Raw genomic sequence first — 19,305 nt, forward strand, 5'->3', positions numbered from 1 at the left:
CGGCGGGGCGGCCCCGACACGTCGGGGTGGCGGCGTCGGGAGCGGCGGTGCGAGCGCCGTCGGCTGTGGGCACGGCTGTTAGCGGCAAGGAGGGCAGCAGGAGTGGGGAGCAGGACGCAATACACGGCCCTTGACATCTGGCTTTTCTGATGCAAGTCAAAAACATCGTTTATTTAAGAATAGGGGTGAGGAAGGTGCAAATCCATTAGCGGATGTGCAAACATCACAGGACGTTAGGCACAGCTGTCCTTTTCCAGACGTGGTGCAGCCAGCATGCACAGACATCCTGCTGTGACTCTTACAGCCAGTCTTGCAGGAGAAACTAGACAGTGGGAAAGAAACAAAGCTAATGGAAAGGGGAGGGGGTGGTGGAGCAAGAGCACAGATTCTGATCTGCTTTGGAAGCTGTCCCAATCCAAGCTATAGTTTGAAAATGAAATATATTTTTAGCTTAAGCTCCTGTGTTTATTTTCAGTCTGGCTCCCCCAGAACCTATTGCAATTTGGTGCTGGCTAGAAGCTTGATTCTCATGCAACTGTCCTGAATAGCAGAGCGTGTTCTGCAAGAATAGCCCCAGTCGCTTAAGTTCATAAAGCGTTATTCAATGTGCAATGGTTCTCGCTATTTCAAATGAGGTGTTGGAGAGAAGCCTCCTGTCCATGTATCGAGCTTTTGTTTAAACTGTGTCTTCACATGTTTCCTTGGAGAATTTCTTGCTTTACCCCTTCAAGCACATACATTCATACAGAAACTAGCTGAATAATAAATAAATATGCTAGGCTTTCAGGTTGTCTTGTTCTTTAACTTTCTCTGCCTTTTGAAATGGATGGAGCAGATGGACCCCCCATGAGGGTTCTCAGATTTTTTGCCCTCATAATTACATCTTTAATAAAGATACCTACCTCTTCAGTCTTTCCCTTTCACTGTAGGAGAAACCCTAACAAGCCTTCCTTGTTTGCTGTACTTTCTTCATAGCCTATCTACATTACACTYGATTTGCTGCTGTTTTTCTTTTTTTGGAGCTGAGGGTTGACTCGTTTGCTTATGTTAAGTAAAAATATTTGAGAGGAGAGGGCTTTACAGTTACTCAAGATATTCTCAGTGTAGCTATCGCAGTGATTTTAAAAAATATATGTTAGTTGTTGTCTTTCTTCCAGAAATGCAATTTTGCATTCTGGAGTGCAGAACTCCTTTGGTTCTTGAGCAGCAGGAAAGAAGAAATTCTCCCTTTTCTTTGCCTTGCCTTCAGCTGGAGGAAGGCGTTCTGTCTGCTGCTTTTTCTCCTTTTCCACATAGCTCTTCTGATTATGTTAGGCTGAAAATTGTTCTGGGTGGAAACTTCTGAAGGGAATAGACCCCTTCCCCAGCTGACATAGCCTCCTACCCTGGGCTTTAGGGGCGAGAAGTGAAATTCAAATGCAGGAGAGGCAATCATAATGGGCATAGGGAGCATGGAAGTGGGTTTGCCAGTGGAATAGTTCAGGATCTGCATCCTTAAGAGCCTGTATGGGGTGAAGGGGGGAGAATTGGTTTAGTTATTCCTCAGACGTATCTTTGCTCCTCTGTGTGGGGGTTCRTGGAGCTGCTTGAGCAATGAAGCAGCCTTGGCAAGAGGTCACTTGTGCTCTGAAGTGACCTCACTGAATGATCTGCCTGCCCTGCCAGACTACCATTTCAGCTGCTGTGTCCAGCAGGCCCGCTCCACACGCGCCTTCCTCCAGGCCCTGCCTTGTTTGCAGCCCGTGAGCAGGCTCTACTCAAAAGCAGGAGAAATGGAAGGGTATAAAGGTGGGGAGTGTGGTTCCCAGTCTGCCAGCAGTGTAAGTACTTGCTTATTTTGGAGCTAACTCAGGTGGGAGATCAGATGAATAAAGGAGCCAACACTCGCCTGACCTGGCAAGTTCTCATGCCACTGCCTCTGAGCTAGTAGACCTTTTTTAGCCAGCATACATCACTCCATGAAGACAGCTATACTACTTGAAGAGCCATCTTAGATACCTGCTTRGCACTCCCAAGGCTCTAAGGTTTGAGGTATCCAATGGAGCTGTGCCAGCGACCCTATCCCTTTCTCTTTGCATCCTATTACAATGACACTTGCTTCTGGGGAAAGCCATGTCAAGCAAATGAGAAATTTTCTATGCTACTGTGCAGTGAAAGCAAGAAGCTGGGCCAAACCCAGATAATTGCCAGCCATGCCCTCCAGTGAGGGGAGCTGGAGACCTCACAGCAAACTACTGTCTGGATTTCCAAAACTGTTGTGTGGAGGATGAACACCTACTAGTTTGTGTGGAGCTGAGCTCCTGAATCATAGGCTGGTATTTCTTAGGGTAAAGATCCTTTGGAGCAGATGTCCTTCTCTAAGGAGCAAAGGACTGGAAATGGAAGACTTGCAAGAAACAGATATTGCCTATGCTGATCTTGGGTTGCTTCGTAGCTTGCTTGAATTGTGGCTCTATTCTAGCAATGCCTGAGGCCAAACCTGTTTGTTTTTCTCATCCTACAATTCCAGATTTATCCTTTGCAAGATAATTGGTGCAACCATCTATCACCTCTTTGCTTACAGCTAGTTGTGAAAGAGACTCAACTGTGTAACACTTCTCAGGGTGCATGTGGACCTTCTTTGCCTCTTAGAGCGTGACTCTAGTGTGGCTGGGAGCTGGAGTAGTGCTTGYTGTATTGCTTTGGGTCACCTTCTCATTGAACTTTGTTGCTGTATGTGTCTGACACTGCGTGTGAACTCTTGTCACTGTGTCATTGGGTACTGAACTGCCAAACTTATTGTAGCATGAGCTGGGAAGTCAAGATCTTAGCTGCGTTCTTGTTCATCTAAGACACTCTGCTACTTGGCCTGGGAATGATAGTTAGGCTGTCAGGGCCAGACTTAAGCTCTGATTCCACTTCTCTCCTTTTTTTCTTTCTGCTTTTGTGTTTCATCTCTAATGCTCCAACATTTCAATAGATCTTTCTGCGGTGGTATTAGGACAAGGAGAACTTAGGCCAGGCTGGCAAATGTCCTTCTGGAAATGATGCATGAAGTGTGGGGATGTTGTTCGTGTGGAGCATCAGTAGGAAGAGTAGGACTCCTCAAAGAGACTTGAGACAAAATGCAGTGTGCAGAGGCGTTACTCCAGCTGAGGGGAGGATGGCCCACAGCTTAGCCGCTGCAAAACTTATTTTCTTCCTCCCTGCAACCAGCTTCTTTACACAAAGCACAGAGCATCCTCTGCCTGTAAGTGCCTATGGAAAGTCTTGTGTAAGCTAATAAAATACCAAGGTACCTCCACTGAGAATCCTGCTTGCAGCTTATCAGATCTTGCCTTTTCCTGTCAGATCCTGTGGAAGTCTTCATGATGTAACAGCCCCCTTTCTTTTCTGCAGTCCCCAGGGTTTTTCCTCACCAGCTCTGCTCACTATCAGGGCAAGCTTCTTGTGACCAAGCCCAGCCTTAATAAGGGAAAGGGAAGTATTGTATTTCTTGGTGAGGAAGAACTCGACTGGGGCTACAGAAGTCCTGCTGGGACTAGGAGGGAAATCTGGCTCTTTCCCTGACCACTATCCTGTGCTGGCTTGTCTGAGAGTTCCTCTCCTCTCCTCTCCTCTGCTTGCAGGTCGAAAACTTTCTCATTTGCCATGGTTTATGTGATACTGATCTTCGGAGGCCAGCGTTTCATGAAGAAACGGACAGGCTACAAGCTGCGCACACCACTGACCCTATGGTCTCTCAGTCTGGCCTTGTTCAGGTAAGAACCTTTGCAGAAGCTGGAGACAGCTGCAGACTTTCCCTGAGGAATGAGTTGATGGGAAGTTTTGGGTATCCACCAGATCCTTAGGGAAATCAATGTTCTTTCCCCTTGGAGGCCCTATCCCATAATCATCATCAGTGAGAGCAGAAATAGTTGGGTCCCCACCAGAAACACTCCAGCCAGTGGAATGAGCTGCAGAAGGACGACTGGGGGTTGTGCTCCCAAATCATTAGCTGGTAGCTTTGAATGTGAAGTCTGCAAGAGCAGAGGTCCCCATTCAAAGAATGCCTGACAAATATAGGTTTGATTTCAGGTCTGTTACTTTTAAAAATTGAGATGTTTTTTCACTTTTTCCTAATACTGTGGCCTAGGAGCTTGGGAAAATTCTGGTACACTCATAGAAACCCTTTGATGTGGCAAGCAAGCAGCAGTGATAGGAAAGGTAACACTCTCCCTTGTGGCAGGCAGGAGAGAGCATGTGCTAGGCCTGCTCTGGAGAGGACGCAAGGGAAAGTAGATGGCCTTGCAGAGGCAGAGCATAGTATCAGGGACCTTTTTATTGGAGGACAGGTCATTTTACTGACTTGATCCTGTATGAATTCTTCACTTGGGTAAAAACTTGTTTTGCAGAAGGGCAACCAGTTTTGTTATGAAGACATCAAAAGCTAGAGAAGCTATTTCTCCCTTCTGCAGATGTTTCTAGTGTCTTGTAAGCATTGCTGCTTTCAGTTCTTTTTACACAAGGCTCTGTTTCCAAACAGAGTTTGTCTACTTCAGATTCCATTTTTTTTCTTGTGTTTTTTCCACTAGATGAAATTGTCCATTACCAAAGTCATTCCTATTAAGATACTTGGACATTTCAATTAAAGCATCCCCTTATCTGCTTTCTGATAGTTTCTTACCATAATGTTCACTAGCTCTCAAATAATATTGTGACTGTTTTTTTTTTTCCTGGCCCCAGTTTTCCTTCAGCATTCCCTTTAAATACTCAGAAAAAAGATCTGTGCACAGGGTTTGTCATGAATCCTAATTCCCTGGAAGAGTTTAGTATGGTTCCCCMCTGCCTACTCCCTTGTGCCTGTATTTGAGAATCTCAGTGAACTCTTTGGCAACAGTATTTCCATTGCTGCATTGCTAATCCTCTCTGAAGCTTGTCTATTCTTGAAACCTTTAACTTCTGCTGCCCTGTACTGCCAGTGTAGTCTTTGCTCTCTTGGATCTGCATTTCCTCAATTTTATAGAGCTTGACACACTCAGCTTGCCTGGGCCTAGCCTATTGAACAATCCAGATGACTTATCTTAATAACTTTGCCAAGATCTATACCATCTGCAAACTGGTCTGATTTTATATTTACTTTCATATGTTTCATGAATAGGTTGATTAGTCTTGGGTTATGCAGGGATTGGTTGTAGCCCCAGCTGAAACCTCTCCTTTCCATTATGTCCCAATATTTGTTGGTGAACTGGTTTTGATCCTCTTTAATCTGCGCATTGATAGTAATTAATACTGTTGGTGTGGTTAATTAGAAAGTAACACTCCATTGAAGGCCTTGTAAATGTCCATTATGCCTACACAGCTACTTTTGTCTACCAAGTTTCTGCAGTGTTTAATACAAGCACTTTTATGCTGTAGTAACAGGCTATTCAAATACTTGCTTGAGTAGTCAGCTGTAGTCATCTTGGACTCCTGGCAGTGCTTTCCATAGGTCCTGAGCATCGCAAAATAAGAGTCTAGGTTTTGTATACGACTGTTCAATGCGTGCTCTGCAGGCTTTGAACCTGGGATAAGCAGAGTCCCAACCCCTATCCCTGGAAGCTGATCTTCAGCTGGCTGGAGATGTGGGTCTTCCCTCTCTCCCACTGTGCAGGGACAGAGCTGACCTTTGTAGGTGCAAAGCTAACCTGTAAAGGATGAGCAGAGAAGTATGTAGTCCCTGAACTACTGTGAATCTAAAGGAGAGCATGGAAGGGGCTTGCAGGTCCTCTCTGGCCTGTAGCATAAACTCTCTGAATGCATCAGAGTTGCTGACCACCACCAGTCCTTGGGTTGTCTTTCCCAGTATGCTTTGCTACAGGAAAAATTTTTGTGAGTAGTTGCAATGGCAGGAGAATGATGGTACAAAGACGGGATTTTGCTACGTATTTTTYATAGACTTGTTTTAACAACAGCCTTTTACTAACTGTCAAGTTCCAGACTCAGGGTTTTTTAGCTGTGCAAGGTGTGAAGATCATTCTAAAATATTTTGTTTTCGAACTGTCTAGTCTTTTAGTATTGGCTTTCTGTAGTGACCATGAGAATGATTCAGCACTTGATTAAGCTAGTAGACATCGATTTTTCCAATATTCCTCTCATCTCCATGCCTTTTCAGTCTCTTTGGTGGAAGAGAGCAAAACTAGACCACTGCCTTGTTATATACCATAACTCCAGAGGAGCATCTCTACCTACGTGCCTGAGTTGGCTTTGGTCAAGTCTAAGGGGCACTGATTACCCTTTGTGTGAGAAGGGATGTGACAGTGATCTGTCAAATCACAAGTTGTGTAGAGAGGAGGATGAGGGAATGACTATTCACAGTCTGTTCTGAGATGGGCTCATACAAATGAAATGCACAGGCTGATAACAAGGAAAAGGGGATGCTTTTTCTCATAATCTGTTGAGTTCTGGAGCTGCCTGCTACAGGAGGTTGTAGATGCTAAAACCATACCTGGATTCAAAAAACAAATAGGCAAGTGAGTACTTATTGATTGACTTTTCTTTTCTGTGAAACACAAAGTCACCACAGGTGGTTTGTGGGACAATGAACCACAAGTGGTGGAGACTGGAAGAGGAAATGGGAACAGAAACAACACACTGGCCCTGTTCCTGTTCTCCTCCCTGGGCATGCACTGTTGGCCCTTGTCAGGAAACAAGTACTGAGACAGCTGTTCCCCTTTTCTAACCAAACGTGGCTGTTCTTACTTTTGAGGGCCTCTTTCAAACAGTTGAGGCAGAGGATGTAATGAGAATGAGCATCCTTCACTGCTCAGTCCTCCTGCTGCTGCAGGCTTCCCGGAGCTGCTTAGCACCAGGCGAGCAGAAGGGCTGTACTGGCTCATGCAGTCCCCAACCTCCCCTCTCGTTGTACCTTGCTGCTGTTCTGGGAAGAGCATTTTACAGGAAGCACTGGCATGACTTAAGCCAGCTCAGGCTGTTTGCAGTGTATGCAAGAGAGAGCAATTGCTTGTGGTTGTACCTTCTGGGACATTTCCTCTGGGGGGGTAGCGATACCTCAAGAACCTGAGTGTCCTGGGCAGTGGCACTCCTCACCTTCAGCAGGCCCCTCTGAGCAGGTGCTCAGATGGAGCTGTGCCAGTGGTACTGATCAGGCTGAGATCTTGCCAAAAGGCAGTGGCTCCAGTGTGGCCTGTGGCACTTCTGGCTAATGGAAGCCAGAAGTATGGGACAGAAATAGCTATATATATTTGTTACTTAATGCCTGTGGGACAGATGGGRGAGAAGATGAGATGACTGTATCTTTATGTTAGCGCTCTGCTAGAGGGAATGGATGGCTGTTTAATATCTTGTTTCTCTGTGCAGTGGATGTGCCCGTACAGTAGGTGAGACCCTGAAGTCATCAATGTGGCAGCAGTGTAGAGAAAAAGCTRGAATTCTTTCATATGTCAAAGATTAAAAGTTAGTGGCAATAGGAAAGATGAGACTTTGCTGGCTTTCCAGTCCCAAAATGTTTGCAGCAAAAGACCTTTGCAAACTCATCTTGATCTGTGAACTGTGCCTGCTGCCTATGAAGGTCAGCATGGGTAAAAGCTGGAGATGCTGACTTCCCCCTGCTTCAAGGATGTGCTTCCTGGGTTCCCAGTATTACTGAAGACTCCTTGGTCTGCAGCGCAGGTGGCAGAGAACAGCCTCAAGGCTAGGGCCAGCCAGAAGCATTGGGCTACAGGGGATGTGAGGGGCTTATGCAGCTGATAGGATTTGCTTGGCTCCCTGCCCCTTACAAATAAAGGGGGCAGCAGCCATTCTCTGCTCTGTGTCATGGAAATACACGTTTGAAATCCTGGCCAAGAGATCTAGTACAAGGCTCTTGCCCAGCAAACTTGGGGGGCTGAAGCATGTGCTTCCCAAGAGGAAGAGATGACAATCAGTTTAAGACAGAGGAGCAGTGGAAGGCAGCAGTTTGTTTAGATGTCCCTGAGACTGCCCTGGGCATTGAGATAATATTCGTGAGTGAAGAGCTGTCAGAGGATACTGTGGGGCCCTGGGCATAGTGGGCTGCTCGCAGCTTTCAGCTCTCCTTTGGTTTTCTTGCAGTGCCATTGCGAGCCATCGGTTCTGGAAGTACGTGGCCTTCATTCTCTCTACAGAGGGATTTAGGAAATTGGTGTGTGAGCAAACCTTCTATGTTCACCCCATCACCAAGCTTTGGGTCTATTTATTTGTGCTGAGCAAAGTCGTGGAACTGGGTGAGTCTCAAACTTCTCCTTATCCAATGTGTTCGTAATTCCTTTGCTCTTCCAAGCAGTCTTCGTACAGGTCTCTTTCCAAATGTTACTCCCAGAATGGGGCTGTCTAGCTTAGCGTGTGCTGCTCGTTTTCYCTCTGTTGACCTGTTGCTCAAATGTTCTCTCTCTGTGGGGCTGCAGCCTGATGTTATTGCTCTGGTTTGATATCCCCAGCCCAGAGCCTGGAACAGGCAATTCTGCAGTGAGCAGATTGTGGTGAGGTGGCCACAGGCAGGCAGGGGAGGCTGCTGGGGAACAGGACAGCCCAGTAAGGCTTTTTTTCATTGAACCTGGAAGAATTTTCATTCCTTGAGTAGAAACTTGCTGGAAACTTTGTGGCAACGTCTTTGTTGGGAAGTGTCAAGTTCATTAGAAGCAAAAGTGCTTGCAGCATTGCACAGGGTTTGAATTTGTCAGTGGAAAGTTTCTTCCCTGCAAACCACTCCAACGTAATCTGACGTCTAGTGTGCTCAGAGCAGGGGCTACCCTGGAGTCAAGGCTAGTGCCTTGAAGCAGAGCAGGGATTTATGGTGCAGTAACCAGGTTGTTGGCTCTTACAGGTTAGCATTTGAAGTCACTCCCGATGAAGTTGTTCTGCTCCCTTACATACTGACTAGGCAGCCTGGGAGGGTCACGTTTAAATTGGAAAATATGAGGATTGATATGAACCCGTCTTCCACTCCCAGCTGAGTTCTCGAACAACCTGTAAATGCAAAATAGGAAAAATATCCATGAGCAGAATTTCTTCTTTCCACCTAGTTTCCACCTGAAAAAGTACGGTTGAGCTGGTCTAAAGCGCTGTGTGGGTAGAGCTACATAAGCAGCACTGGGGCAAGGGGCACTCGTACTGCAGATGTGCCATTAGATGAATGCCTACATGGGTTTTACCAGTACAGACAAATCTTACATGACCCTAGCTTCTGGTGAGATCAAGCCAAATAATGGCTTTAATGTTCCAGCTCAGTCATTCTGCCTTGCCTGAAAACTTACATGACTGCTGTGCTTTTACCTGCCTAACGATGGATCTCTTTCCCAAGGTGACACTGTGTTCATTGTTCTCCGGAAACAGAGGCTCATCTTCCTCCACTGGTACCACCACGTTGTTACACTGATCTTCAGCTGGTTTGTCTATCAGCAGTCAGCACCAGGCAGTGGCTTATTCACTGCCATGAATGCCACTGTCCATACTTTCATGTATTCCTACTATGCCGTGTGAGCAGCAGGCTTTTCAGTATCCCACTACATTGCCATGGCAATCACCTTTTCACAGATCCTGCAGATGCTGGTAGGTGTGATAGTGAACATCTTAATCTTCTTCTGGATGGAGAATGAGATCTTCCACACCATCTGGTCAAGTGTTTTCTTTTCATTCATGATGTACCTCAGTTACTTGGTCCTCTTCTGCAACTTCTTCTCCAGGACTTACCTGACAAGTGCCAAGAAATCAAAGGGGGAATAAAACTGGGGAGGCAGGAGGTGGCTGGTGTGATGGGAGGGGGATGGAAAGGGGAAATTTTTCATTCCTGTCTGGAGCTCGGTGCCTGATGGGACTGGTGTGGTGAGGTTTAGGAAGAAGTCACTCTCTGGATAAATGCCTTCAGATGAACTTGTGCATTGGCCTTTGGTGTGTCTGCCTTGAAACGGGTAAATCACCAGAGTGAGGTGCAGGTTGTTTCAGGCTGACTGTGTGAAGAAAGGGAGAAAGCAGAGGGCTGGAGATCTCAAAACTGTGATTCTGCTTTTTCTGTGCTGTTTCCCTTTTCCATGCACCAGTCAGGTTTGCAATGTGCGTGGCAATCCTGAGTGACTGCTTGGATCCTGCATGGCACAAGTTTCTTCTTGGGAAAAGGTGGGGGAACTACTCAAAAAAGCACTAACCGCTCTGTGGTCCCCCATTCTGGGAGAGTAGAGGAGAGCAGAGCCCAAACCTTGCTGCTGTATGTGCCAGGGAGCCCCCCACAGGGCTTGGGGTGAGATAAAGTGTCAGTGGGAACAGCACTGAACTGGAGAATCCCTGCTGTCTTTTAAAGATGTGTAGGGAGGGAGAACGGGAGTGCCTTTTTCACCATGGTTCCTAAGGAGTAAAAACCTCTCAGGCTTTTTGAGAGCTCTTCTTCCCCTTCAAACCAGCCACCGCCTTCTGGCAGATATGATGCTTCCTGATTTTAGGGTCATCCCAATAAAGCAGAAAGAAGAGGGGACCGTTCCCTACCTCATCTGGTGTTTCTCTYGATTCTCTCCTGGGCCATGGTGGAGATCCATCTCCACTTCTGTTCGCTGATCCCAGGAGGACAGTGGGAGATGAACGGCCCCTGACCTGCATGTAAAGTATCAGAGTATGTAGCTCAAAAGCAGGCCTTATCCCTGCAGTGGTCTTGTGAAGCTCATCTGGTGCTGTTTGCTTCAGATGAGCATGAGCTCCCGGCATGCTCGCCCCATTCTGGTGCAGGCTGAGACGCTSTGCCACTACGGCTCCCTCACCTCTGCTGCTTCAGGGCCTGGGCAAGGGTACTGCGAAACGCGGGCAGGGGCACCTAGTGCCAAGGCCACCACTCCTTGCCGACCAAGGGCTGTCCTTGCTGGCACTTGCCTATGCTGCGCGGGTAGCAGAAGGCTGGCGGGACATGCCGAGAGGAGGCTTGCATCCCACAGCCCCACAAGGGGCTCAGCAGGGTCCTTCCCAGTGCCACACACTCACCTGAGCTCACCAGGAGGGCCCTGGGTGAGGAGCTGAGCAGTGGTGGCCCCAGCAGCCAAATCCCAGCCTCTGTTTGCAAAAACACAAAACTTTCCGCTGAGAAAACAAGGTTACAAATGCGGACTGTACCAAAGCAATACCCTGAGCTCGTGCCTTACTTGACCTGAAGTGAATGCTAAACCTGTTGACACGAGTTTCAATGTTACTTCCTGCACTGCTGATCCAGCTAGGAGCTTCAGGGCAATGGGTTTATCAAGCAAGGAGTGCCAGAGCTCTGCCCTGGATGTCCCTTCATCTTTCTTGCCCGCTCTGGCTGCTGCTAGCTGCTGCAGCAGGACCTTTGCTCACCTCCAGTGCAGGGCTCTGTGGCACAGTGAATCGTGTTCAGAATTAGGTACATTTTAATGGCTGTTATCTTGAGTCTGTCATTTATATGGTAGTAAACAATGTATTTAACTTGACTACCTGCTGCCTCAAACCTTGGGAGCTGAACAGGGTCCAGGTCTGTCTTACCTGCAGAGCACCTATGGCCTTGACTACATTTGCAGCTGGGGGATAGCCCTGGGGGTGGAGGTGGAAGGGCTGGGGCCTGTGCAACAGCTTGGCTGCAGAGACAGCAGCTAGGCAGTGAAATAAAAGGGTCCCAGAGCCAGGCCAAAAACTCCTCTCAGTGTGTCTTTGAGAACTGCCACTGTGTGACATATAAAAATGATTGATAAATGTGGTCATGCATGGGTGGGTTTCCTTATTCGCTGCCTTTTTCATACCTGACCTTAGTTTTGAATTGGCAGAGAAGCACTGCTTTCTCCATTTCAATCCTGCGTCTTCCTGAGGGTTAGTAACAGCAAGGTGTCCAGCAGCTCTCTCCTCCCATGCTTCCCCCTTCTGCAGTCATTGACAGCTCTTCTGCATTACTACACGTGGCCTGAGACCCTTTACTCATCTCTGGAGAAGTGAAAGTAAGAGGTAGATAGTAATAAATTAGGCTTCTGTTTGACCATCTGAACTGAACGTGTGGCTGCTTGAAGGTGCTCTGYGCTACGCAAAGCCAAGGCGAGCCTCAGAGCACTTTCCCCACCCTATGATTTGGGCTGTAGCTCCTAGGCCCTGCTTGTGGCTGCCTGCCCTTCCGTGCAGGCTGCTGGGGCAGCAAGTATCTTGCACGGGACAAACCACCCCGCCACAAGTTGGGCTTGCTGACTGTGAGCATTTTGCAGGGACCCTCTCTCCTGCTCCAAGAGACRTCACTGCTTTCCCAACAGCCATGTCCCTCCTCCCCAAAGTAGATACCACATTTCCAGCACCTGCCCTWTGCCCTCCCCAGGGAATGCATACAGTGGGCCTGGCTTCAGTCCTTTTGCCCTGCCACTCTGTGGCTAAATAAGAAATAACAATAAACTGCTCAGACCTAGGCTTTGGAAGACTCTGATTTCTCCTGTGTTTTATATTGCTGCTTCCAGGTCTGCTTCTGCTCTTTGGCAAGGTGTCTGGAGTAATAAATCACTGGTGTGAGGATATAGGCAATGCTTGCTGAAAGGGACTCGGGAGCTAATAAGAGTGTCCTTCTTTCCCAAGTCAATGTTATTTCCCTGAAGCTTTGTAGAAACAACTCCTCCTGGTAGTCTATGAAGAAGAAAGAAAGTCTCTCTTCTACATTGCAGTTGAGCTGAAATAGCCAACAGGCCTGTTGTGGAGGGGGTGTATCCTGAGCTTTTAACTATTTTKTTTTTTTTTTTCCTTTGAGGGCACAGACAAAAATTACTTACACCTTTTTTGTGGTAGTCATTGCTCAAGCAGGCCGGGTAACCTTCTCTCTGGGGAAGCAGAGGGGAGAGCAGCTGAGGGGATCTTTCAGGCCCCCTGTGCAGCTGGAGCAGCAGGGCTTGCGGGAAGCAGGATGGATGGAGGGGAGGTGGGAGACCAGCCCTGGAGACCTGGCACAGAAGACATGCTGTTGTGAGAAAGTCTGCAAGAGCATGAGGAAATGGAGCCCCAGGCTGCAAAAGGTGGGTTTGAGAGCCTGCAGAGCCAGGAAGGGGCCTGGGATAGAAGGACTTGGCAAGAGGCTCTAACCAGCCATTGCCAGGGAGGAGAGCACCGTCCCTGCCCGCCCAGCTGACTGGCGCTGGGATGGGGCCGATACAGCCCTTGGCAGAGACGTGGGAGCTGCAGTTCACCCCTCAAGCTTTAGGATGTATCTTTGGAACCCATGTCTTATTTTTGCCCTGTGCCTGGGTATTTGAGGGTTATTTGAATGTCAGTCTCCTTTTGCCCTTTTCAATGGTTTCTAGGGGTTTGATGGTGGGGGGGTTATTCCACCTTTTGGTGGGTGCAGGTTCCAGGCAGGGGAGCCTGAGGCAGGGGACCATGTCTCCCTGGGCCACCTCAGGGCCCACAGGTTTGGTCTCTGGTGCATTTGGAGAGCCATCCCAGGTGAAGGCTGACTTCTGGGGCTGCAGGGACAGCCCAAGGTTGTCCTGGGTGGAAGTAACTGCTAGGTGACAGCACACCACCTGGTTTTACAGGTGGTCTCCGTGGGCCCTGCCTGGAGCTCCCAGCCGCTGCTCCCAGCTTGGGGTGGGGGGGCCGGGGTGTTTCCCAGCACCATCCCTCCCTCCTGGCCTTTTCTGCCCCTTACCCCACAGCTGGGGCTCACTGCAGCCTCCCACCACCCTGCCTGGCCTCAGCACGCACCAGCACTGGGGCGCTTCATTTCCCAAGGGTCTCCTCCCCACAGTGTGCCATGCCCTGCAGCGGAGAGTGAGGCCCACAGGGAGGCTGAGGCCCTGCTGCAAGACCAGGACTGACCGATACATCTCTGCTGCTGGGGACAGGGCTCTGCCTTCAGCACTGGGAGCTGCCCTGTTTCTTCACATCCTTGCCTCCTCTGTGCTGTTGTGGCTCCTGCAGGCCTCCCTCCCACAGCGCACAGGTTCCCCCCCCCCCCAGGCCGTCCCTTCATGCTCGAAGCCTGGTCCTGACTTGCTGGTACTGGAGGCTGAAGATCTCCGTTTGCAATAGGTTCATCAGCATGTCTACCAGCAAGCCAGAGAAGAAACGGGACCTGAAGAGCTGTAGTGGGATGTAAGAGCACTCCTCCCCCGTGCTCTGTGGGCCCTGGGGGGCCACTCGGACAAGGTGTGGGGCTGGAGATGGGCTGCTGCTGCTGCTGCAATGGCCCAGAGATGAGAACAGGCTTAGCAGTGCAGTGTGGAGGCAGCCATGATCCGTACCTGGACTTCACTGGTAGAAGGAAACCTCAGTCAGGGATTAGAAAGCTTGCCCTCACAGCTGTTGGTGGCAATATGCTACTGCTGACCCCATGTAGCTGGAAAAACTTATAGTTGCAAAAAATCCTCTGCATTTTTTAGCATTCTTAGGTGCCAGGGCAGAAATCTGGGCTTTGGCAGTGATATCAGGACCCCATGTGGCCCCAGGACAGTTGAACTCTGACTGGGAATCTTTGGATGTGCCTGGGCCAAGCTGCTCCTAAGGATAATGTGGACTATCTTGCCCTCAGTATATGGGTTGGACTAATTAGGCCCATCTCCCTGGGGGGGGATGTAGTCACGTGGGTGCTAGTCAAACTTCAGCTCTGCTGGAGGTGATAAGGGAACATGCCCCCACGCCAGACTTTTCCCATGCCTGACCACACAGGTGCTAAAGGAGGCAGTGAAGAGAAAAATTAGATCCATCTTTTACAGCCCAATTTCAAATATCTCCAGCAGGAGCCTGGAAGTTCACCGCCAGTCTTTGTTTTGAGGCTGTCAGGAGAGACCATGGCAAAAATTGGCATGCACCAAGCAAGAGATGTCAGGAAACAATTCTCCAGTATGTTAACAACAAGAGGCTAACCAAGGGCAATGTTGTGCTGCTTTTCAACAGAGAGAAACAGTGATGGCAGCCACAGAGAAGACCCAACTGTTCAGTGTATTTTTCACTAGCCTTCAGAAAAAGACAGCTATGAGGAAATGGGTAGCACAAGCCATGCCAGTGACAAGAGCGACAAGTCAGGCCTTGAATAGGGAAAGCACAAGCAAGGGAGTATTTAGATAAACAGAAAATTTTCAGACCATCTGGATCTGATGAACTTCACCCAAAGCAATCTCACAAATGTTTGCTGTTATATTGGAGAACTGCTGTGGGACAGTGATGCACAGAAAGACTGGAAAACACAAGCTTTGTACCCACCTTCAAAATAGGGAACAGGGGCAAGAGCCAGGAACTGCTGTCAGTTAAATCCCTCCCTTCCCCCCTCCCAAGATGCTGGAACAAATAATCGCCCTATTTGTAAGCAGTGAAGATGAGCAGGAGCCATATGGACTTGTCAGGAACAGAATCTGATCAAAGCAATATCGTTTTCTTCTGTGACAGGGTAAGAGCCATGGTGAAGATGAGTAGTGGCTGCCATTTAACTGAATTTTAATAAGGTTTCTGACATTGTCTCGTGCTAAGCTCTTAAGCAAGCTTGAAAAACATGATGTAGATGGGATGTAGGTAAGTACAGAATTGCTGAATAGTTAATACTCACAGAGTTATCTGTGGTTCACTGTTGAAAAGGAAGGGGTATGTTGAGTGACATTCAGGGACATCTGTTCTGGCTCTGGTTTTGTTCAGCATTGCCATTAATGACCTGGATGATGGAGCAGAATGTACACTTTCTAAATCTGCAGATTGGGAAGCATCCCATGACAAAGTTACTGGCCTAGCAGGTCTTTAGAATAAGCAGGACTCTGCTGAACCCCCCTGCTTGGGTTGCAGTATCAAGGAGGTGCAGCTAGGGTGGTAGTGGGGACTTGTGGCAGAGAAGGACCTGGAGAAGATCTGTAGGACTGCTGCTGTATTTGTGTTGAACCAGAGCACAACATCCACGTCCTGAGCCCCTAGGAAGGCAGCCAGGCACAGGAGGCCTGGTGGTACTGGCTCAGCTGCATCAGGAAGGCAGGTGGCATTTGGGAACGTGGGGACATCTCCCAGGCTCTCTGCTGGCAGTTTGCTCAATTCATTACTTACTGTTGTCCATCTCTGGTGTCTGCAGACTTTACTGTTTTCCCCAGGCTGTGTCAGTTATTTGGTGCCATTGTACAAAATGCTCTCAGCTCAGAGCTGGTGTGTGCTTTGCTGTCCAGTTTGGATGATCCATGGTGTGACACCTCCTGCCTCAGCAGGAAGGGAGACAGACCCCACCATCTTCTCTGTACAGGACTGGGAAGGAGAAGCTTGAAATAACTAGCCAGTCTGTAGAGCCACTGGCTATGTACACTTGCATGCGCCAGTTGCCTGGTATAGGTACCAAGTGAGTTTGTGTTGCTCAGAGACCAAATTGGATTCACCTAAAGATAATTAAAATGCATGGAAAACCTCAGGCTGAAAATTCAGTAACTAAATGAGGTCTTGACTTTTCCCCACTGGCTGCAACAGGAGATGATAAGAGCTGCATGCTGGAGAAGGCTTCTTGCTCTGTGTATGTGGGCACATCTTTTGTGACCGAATCCTGCAAGACCCAGCAACAGTCAGGCTGTCTGACCCATCCCAGCAGTGTGCCTCCCCCGCTTCCCTTCTCCACCTGGTCCTGGGCTTCCCTTTCGTACTCACCATGCCTACCCAACCTTGTCTTCTCTGTGGGGATCTCACAAGCATCACAGCAACACAGAAACTATTTGCTCAAGGGCAGTTAAGACAGCAGTCTAAAAGAGAAGGAGGATCTCGTGTTGTTCTCAGCTTCAGCTGGGGAGAAGAGAAAGGAGACTTTCCTTTCCATCCTTAGCAATATCACCCATGTGGAAGGGAAGGAGGGTCCCCCTTTGATTCTTTCTGCTGGCAAAGCTACATCTTTAACAGAGACCCTTGTTGTAGCTTTGCTGTGCTCCTACCTGCCCCAAGATAAGTGTGGGTATGGGAGGCCAGGGTGACTGGGAAGGATAGGCTCCACATAGGAGGAGGAGAGGAGAGCTCTCTTGTGGCACCACCTGGCTGCAGTTACTAAGAAGGGGAAAGGTGGACTCAGGTGTGAAGCAGACTCTGCAGGGGAGGATATTAGAGGGGCCTGGGGAGATCCAGGCCCTTTCTGCTTCCCTAGGAGAAGAACTGTGGCAGAAGAGAGAGTTGAGGTAATACCACCAAGGTGTGTGTTTGGTAGGAAGACTGCTGGATGGAGGCTCCTGCACAGGACAGAGACTAAACCAAAGCTAGCTCAGCAGCAATGAAACCCAGTGGTAAGGTAAGATCTGGATCTTGTTGCTGTTGCACTATGTATGTTTTATTAAAAATTTATGCTTGGTCTTTGAACGCAYATTGCAGAGTAGGGTTGTGCTTCCCTCAGTAGCTGTTGTAGCATGGGGTAACATGGCTCCCTCGTTTTGGATTAGCCCAGAGCAAAGCATGATTTTGCTACAGTGATGTTGGACTGACATCTGCAACTGTGGTCCACATATGCTCACTAATACCTTCATCAGCAGCTTTTCCCTGTGGAATAGGCTTTGCCAAAGCCTATGTGGTTTGAGTGCTTTGTGTGTGAGGGACCTCTTGCTGTGTCCCAGCAGGGATCCCTTCTCAGCAAAGGACCTGCTCCCTTTGTGTACTCTAATAACACTGCAGAAACCTGGTTTACACCAACTCTACCTGTCCCACTTGCCCAGCCAGAATAATTTGTTTTGATGGCTTTTTTTTTCTTTCTTCTTTCTTTAAAAGCAAAATATTAGAGTTGTGCTTTCCCCTGGAGCATGAAGAGAAAGGAGGCTCCACTGGGTAGGGAAGTCCTGCAACCCTGCTGCTTGTGTAGCTTCCTCAGGCCCTTGGAGAAACCGGCTGCATCACTCTGCATTGGCTGAAGCAGCAGGCCCCACTGGTGCGTGTACGCCACAGGAAAGCTAGCTCTGTTTTCACAGCTTTCCCAAAAGAGACAGTGCACATGTAGGCTGGCAAGGCAGGTTGCTGCAGCCTGTCTCCACTACAGGCAGTTCTCCAGGGCTGGGAGGTGTGGAGGGGCTGACCTGCCCCAGGCTGCAGGGCTGAAAGGCAGCAGCCACATCCAGACCGCGGGAGCAAGCTTGAGCCAGGAGAGGCTCAACCTGTCCGCTCAGCGGTGCGGGGGGGGGGGGCTTGTTTTCTCTACACTGTGACCCTGGGCCTCTGCCCTCCTGAGGAGCCAGGTATTTTGATTTGTAAGTAAGTGTGTCACCAATATGCTTCCTTCAAATGTCGGGTCCCTGTCCTGACTCGGACTGCCTCGCCAGTGCTCCCAAGGGACACTCACTCTCCTGTCGGGCACTGGTGTGTGATTTCTGATCCTTTAGACACAGGCTCATGCTCTCAATAACCAGACAGGCAGAAGCCTTAAAGGGATTGTGCCAACTTTCATTTTATTTTCTTTTTTGAAATGGTATTTGGGAAAGGGAAGGAGAGGAGATGTGCAAGGGGGAGCTGATTGTTGCAAGAGGGAGCACTTCGGATGTACACGGGCAAAGGAATTCCTATCTGGCTGGAAATGACTGAAGCAGTAAAGCATGAGAGGCAGATCATGGCCTTGGTGGACATGCCTGTTTTATGGGGGTTTTTGGTTTTAAGGTCTACTTCATAGGTTATTCCATGTACAAAACAAAAAAGCATATTTTAATATATGTCTATATATGTATTTGTATATATATAAAATATATACACACACATATTCTATATCTTTACAACTCCCAGTCCCTAAAGGCTTCAAGTCTTAATGGCCATGCGTATATATGCATTATAAAGAGATATGCCAATCGACTGAGGCAGCACTTTCCTTATCGGCTGTGGGATTGGCTGTGTGATAAATAAATGAGCAAGTTGTCTTTAACTAAAATCCAACAACTCCACGCATGTGTGGGGAGAGGGGGTCAACCAAGCATTGAGTAGCGGCACCACATTGCCCTGTCCCTGGCTGTTTCCTATAACTGCAGTGTCTGGCTGCTTACGTTTTCCTGGGCCCCTTTGTCTCTGGGGAAGGGAGTGGGGAGCTCTCACACCTGGAGGAGTTGGAGGGTCAGATTGAAATATGCTCAGGTTTGCTGCCCGCGGGTCAGACACCTCACACGTCAGGGGCTCCTATTTCCCCGCAGGGATTCCAGTAGACTGTTTTGGTTTCTTTACCAAGAGGGAGGAGGTTTGGTGGGCAAGAGGGGAAGGGGTTTGGGAGGGCAAAGACAGTCAAAATTCACCATACGATAGTTAGAGAAATCTTCATAGAGGTCCATCTGCCTGCTTGTCTCTTTCTCTCTCTTTCACTCTCTCTCTCTTTCACTCTTTCACTCTTTCTCTGCAGGACGTACACTGTTGTAGGGCTAAAGGTCTCCTTTTGTCAGGCTGAGGTCAAGTCCCTGGTTGGTGGAGGGCAGCCCT

The 19,305-nt window shown here is 48.6% G+C and overlaps 1 protein-coding gene across 1 annotated transcript; it reads left to right on the forward strand.

The window, feature by feature from the left end:
- Nucleotides 1-3,030: 3,030 nt before the first annotated feature.
- ELOVL3 (ELOVL fatty acid elongase 3) lies at nucleotides 3,031-9,699 on the forward strand. Its single transcript, XM_026068698.1, is given in 4 exon segments — nucleotides 3,031-3,065; nucleotides 3,609-3,740; nucleotides 8,050-8,201; nucleotides 9,278-9,699. Coding segments are annotated over 4 exon segments (741 nt in total).
- Nucleotides 9,700-19,305: the final 9,606 nt, after the last annotated feature.

The sequence above is a fragment of the Apteryx rowi genome, unplaced genomic scaffold, assembly GCF_003343035.1.
Source record: "Apteryx rowi isolate R43461 unplaced genomic scaffold, aptRow1 scaffold_279, whole genome shotgun sequence".
Classification (NCBI taxonomy): Eukaryota; Metazoa; Chordata; class Aves; order Apterygiformes; family Apterygidae; genus Apteryx; species Apteryx rowi.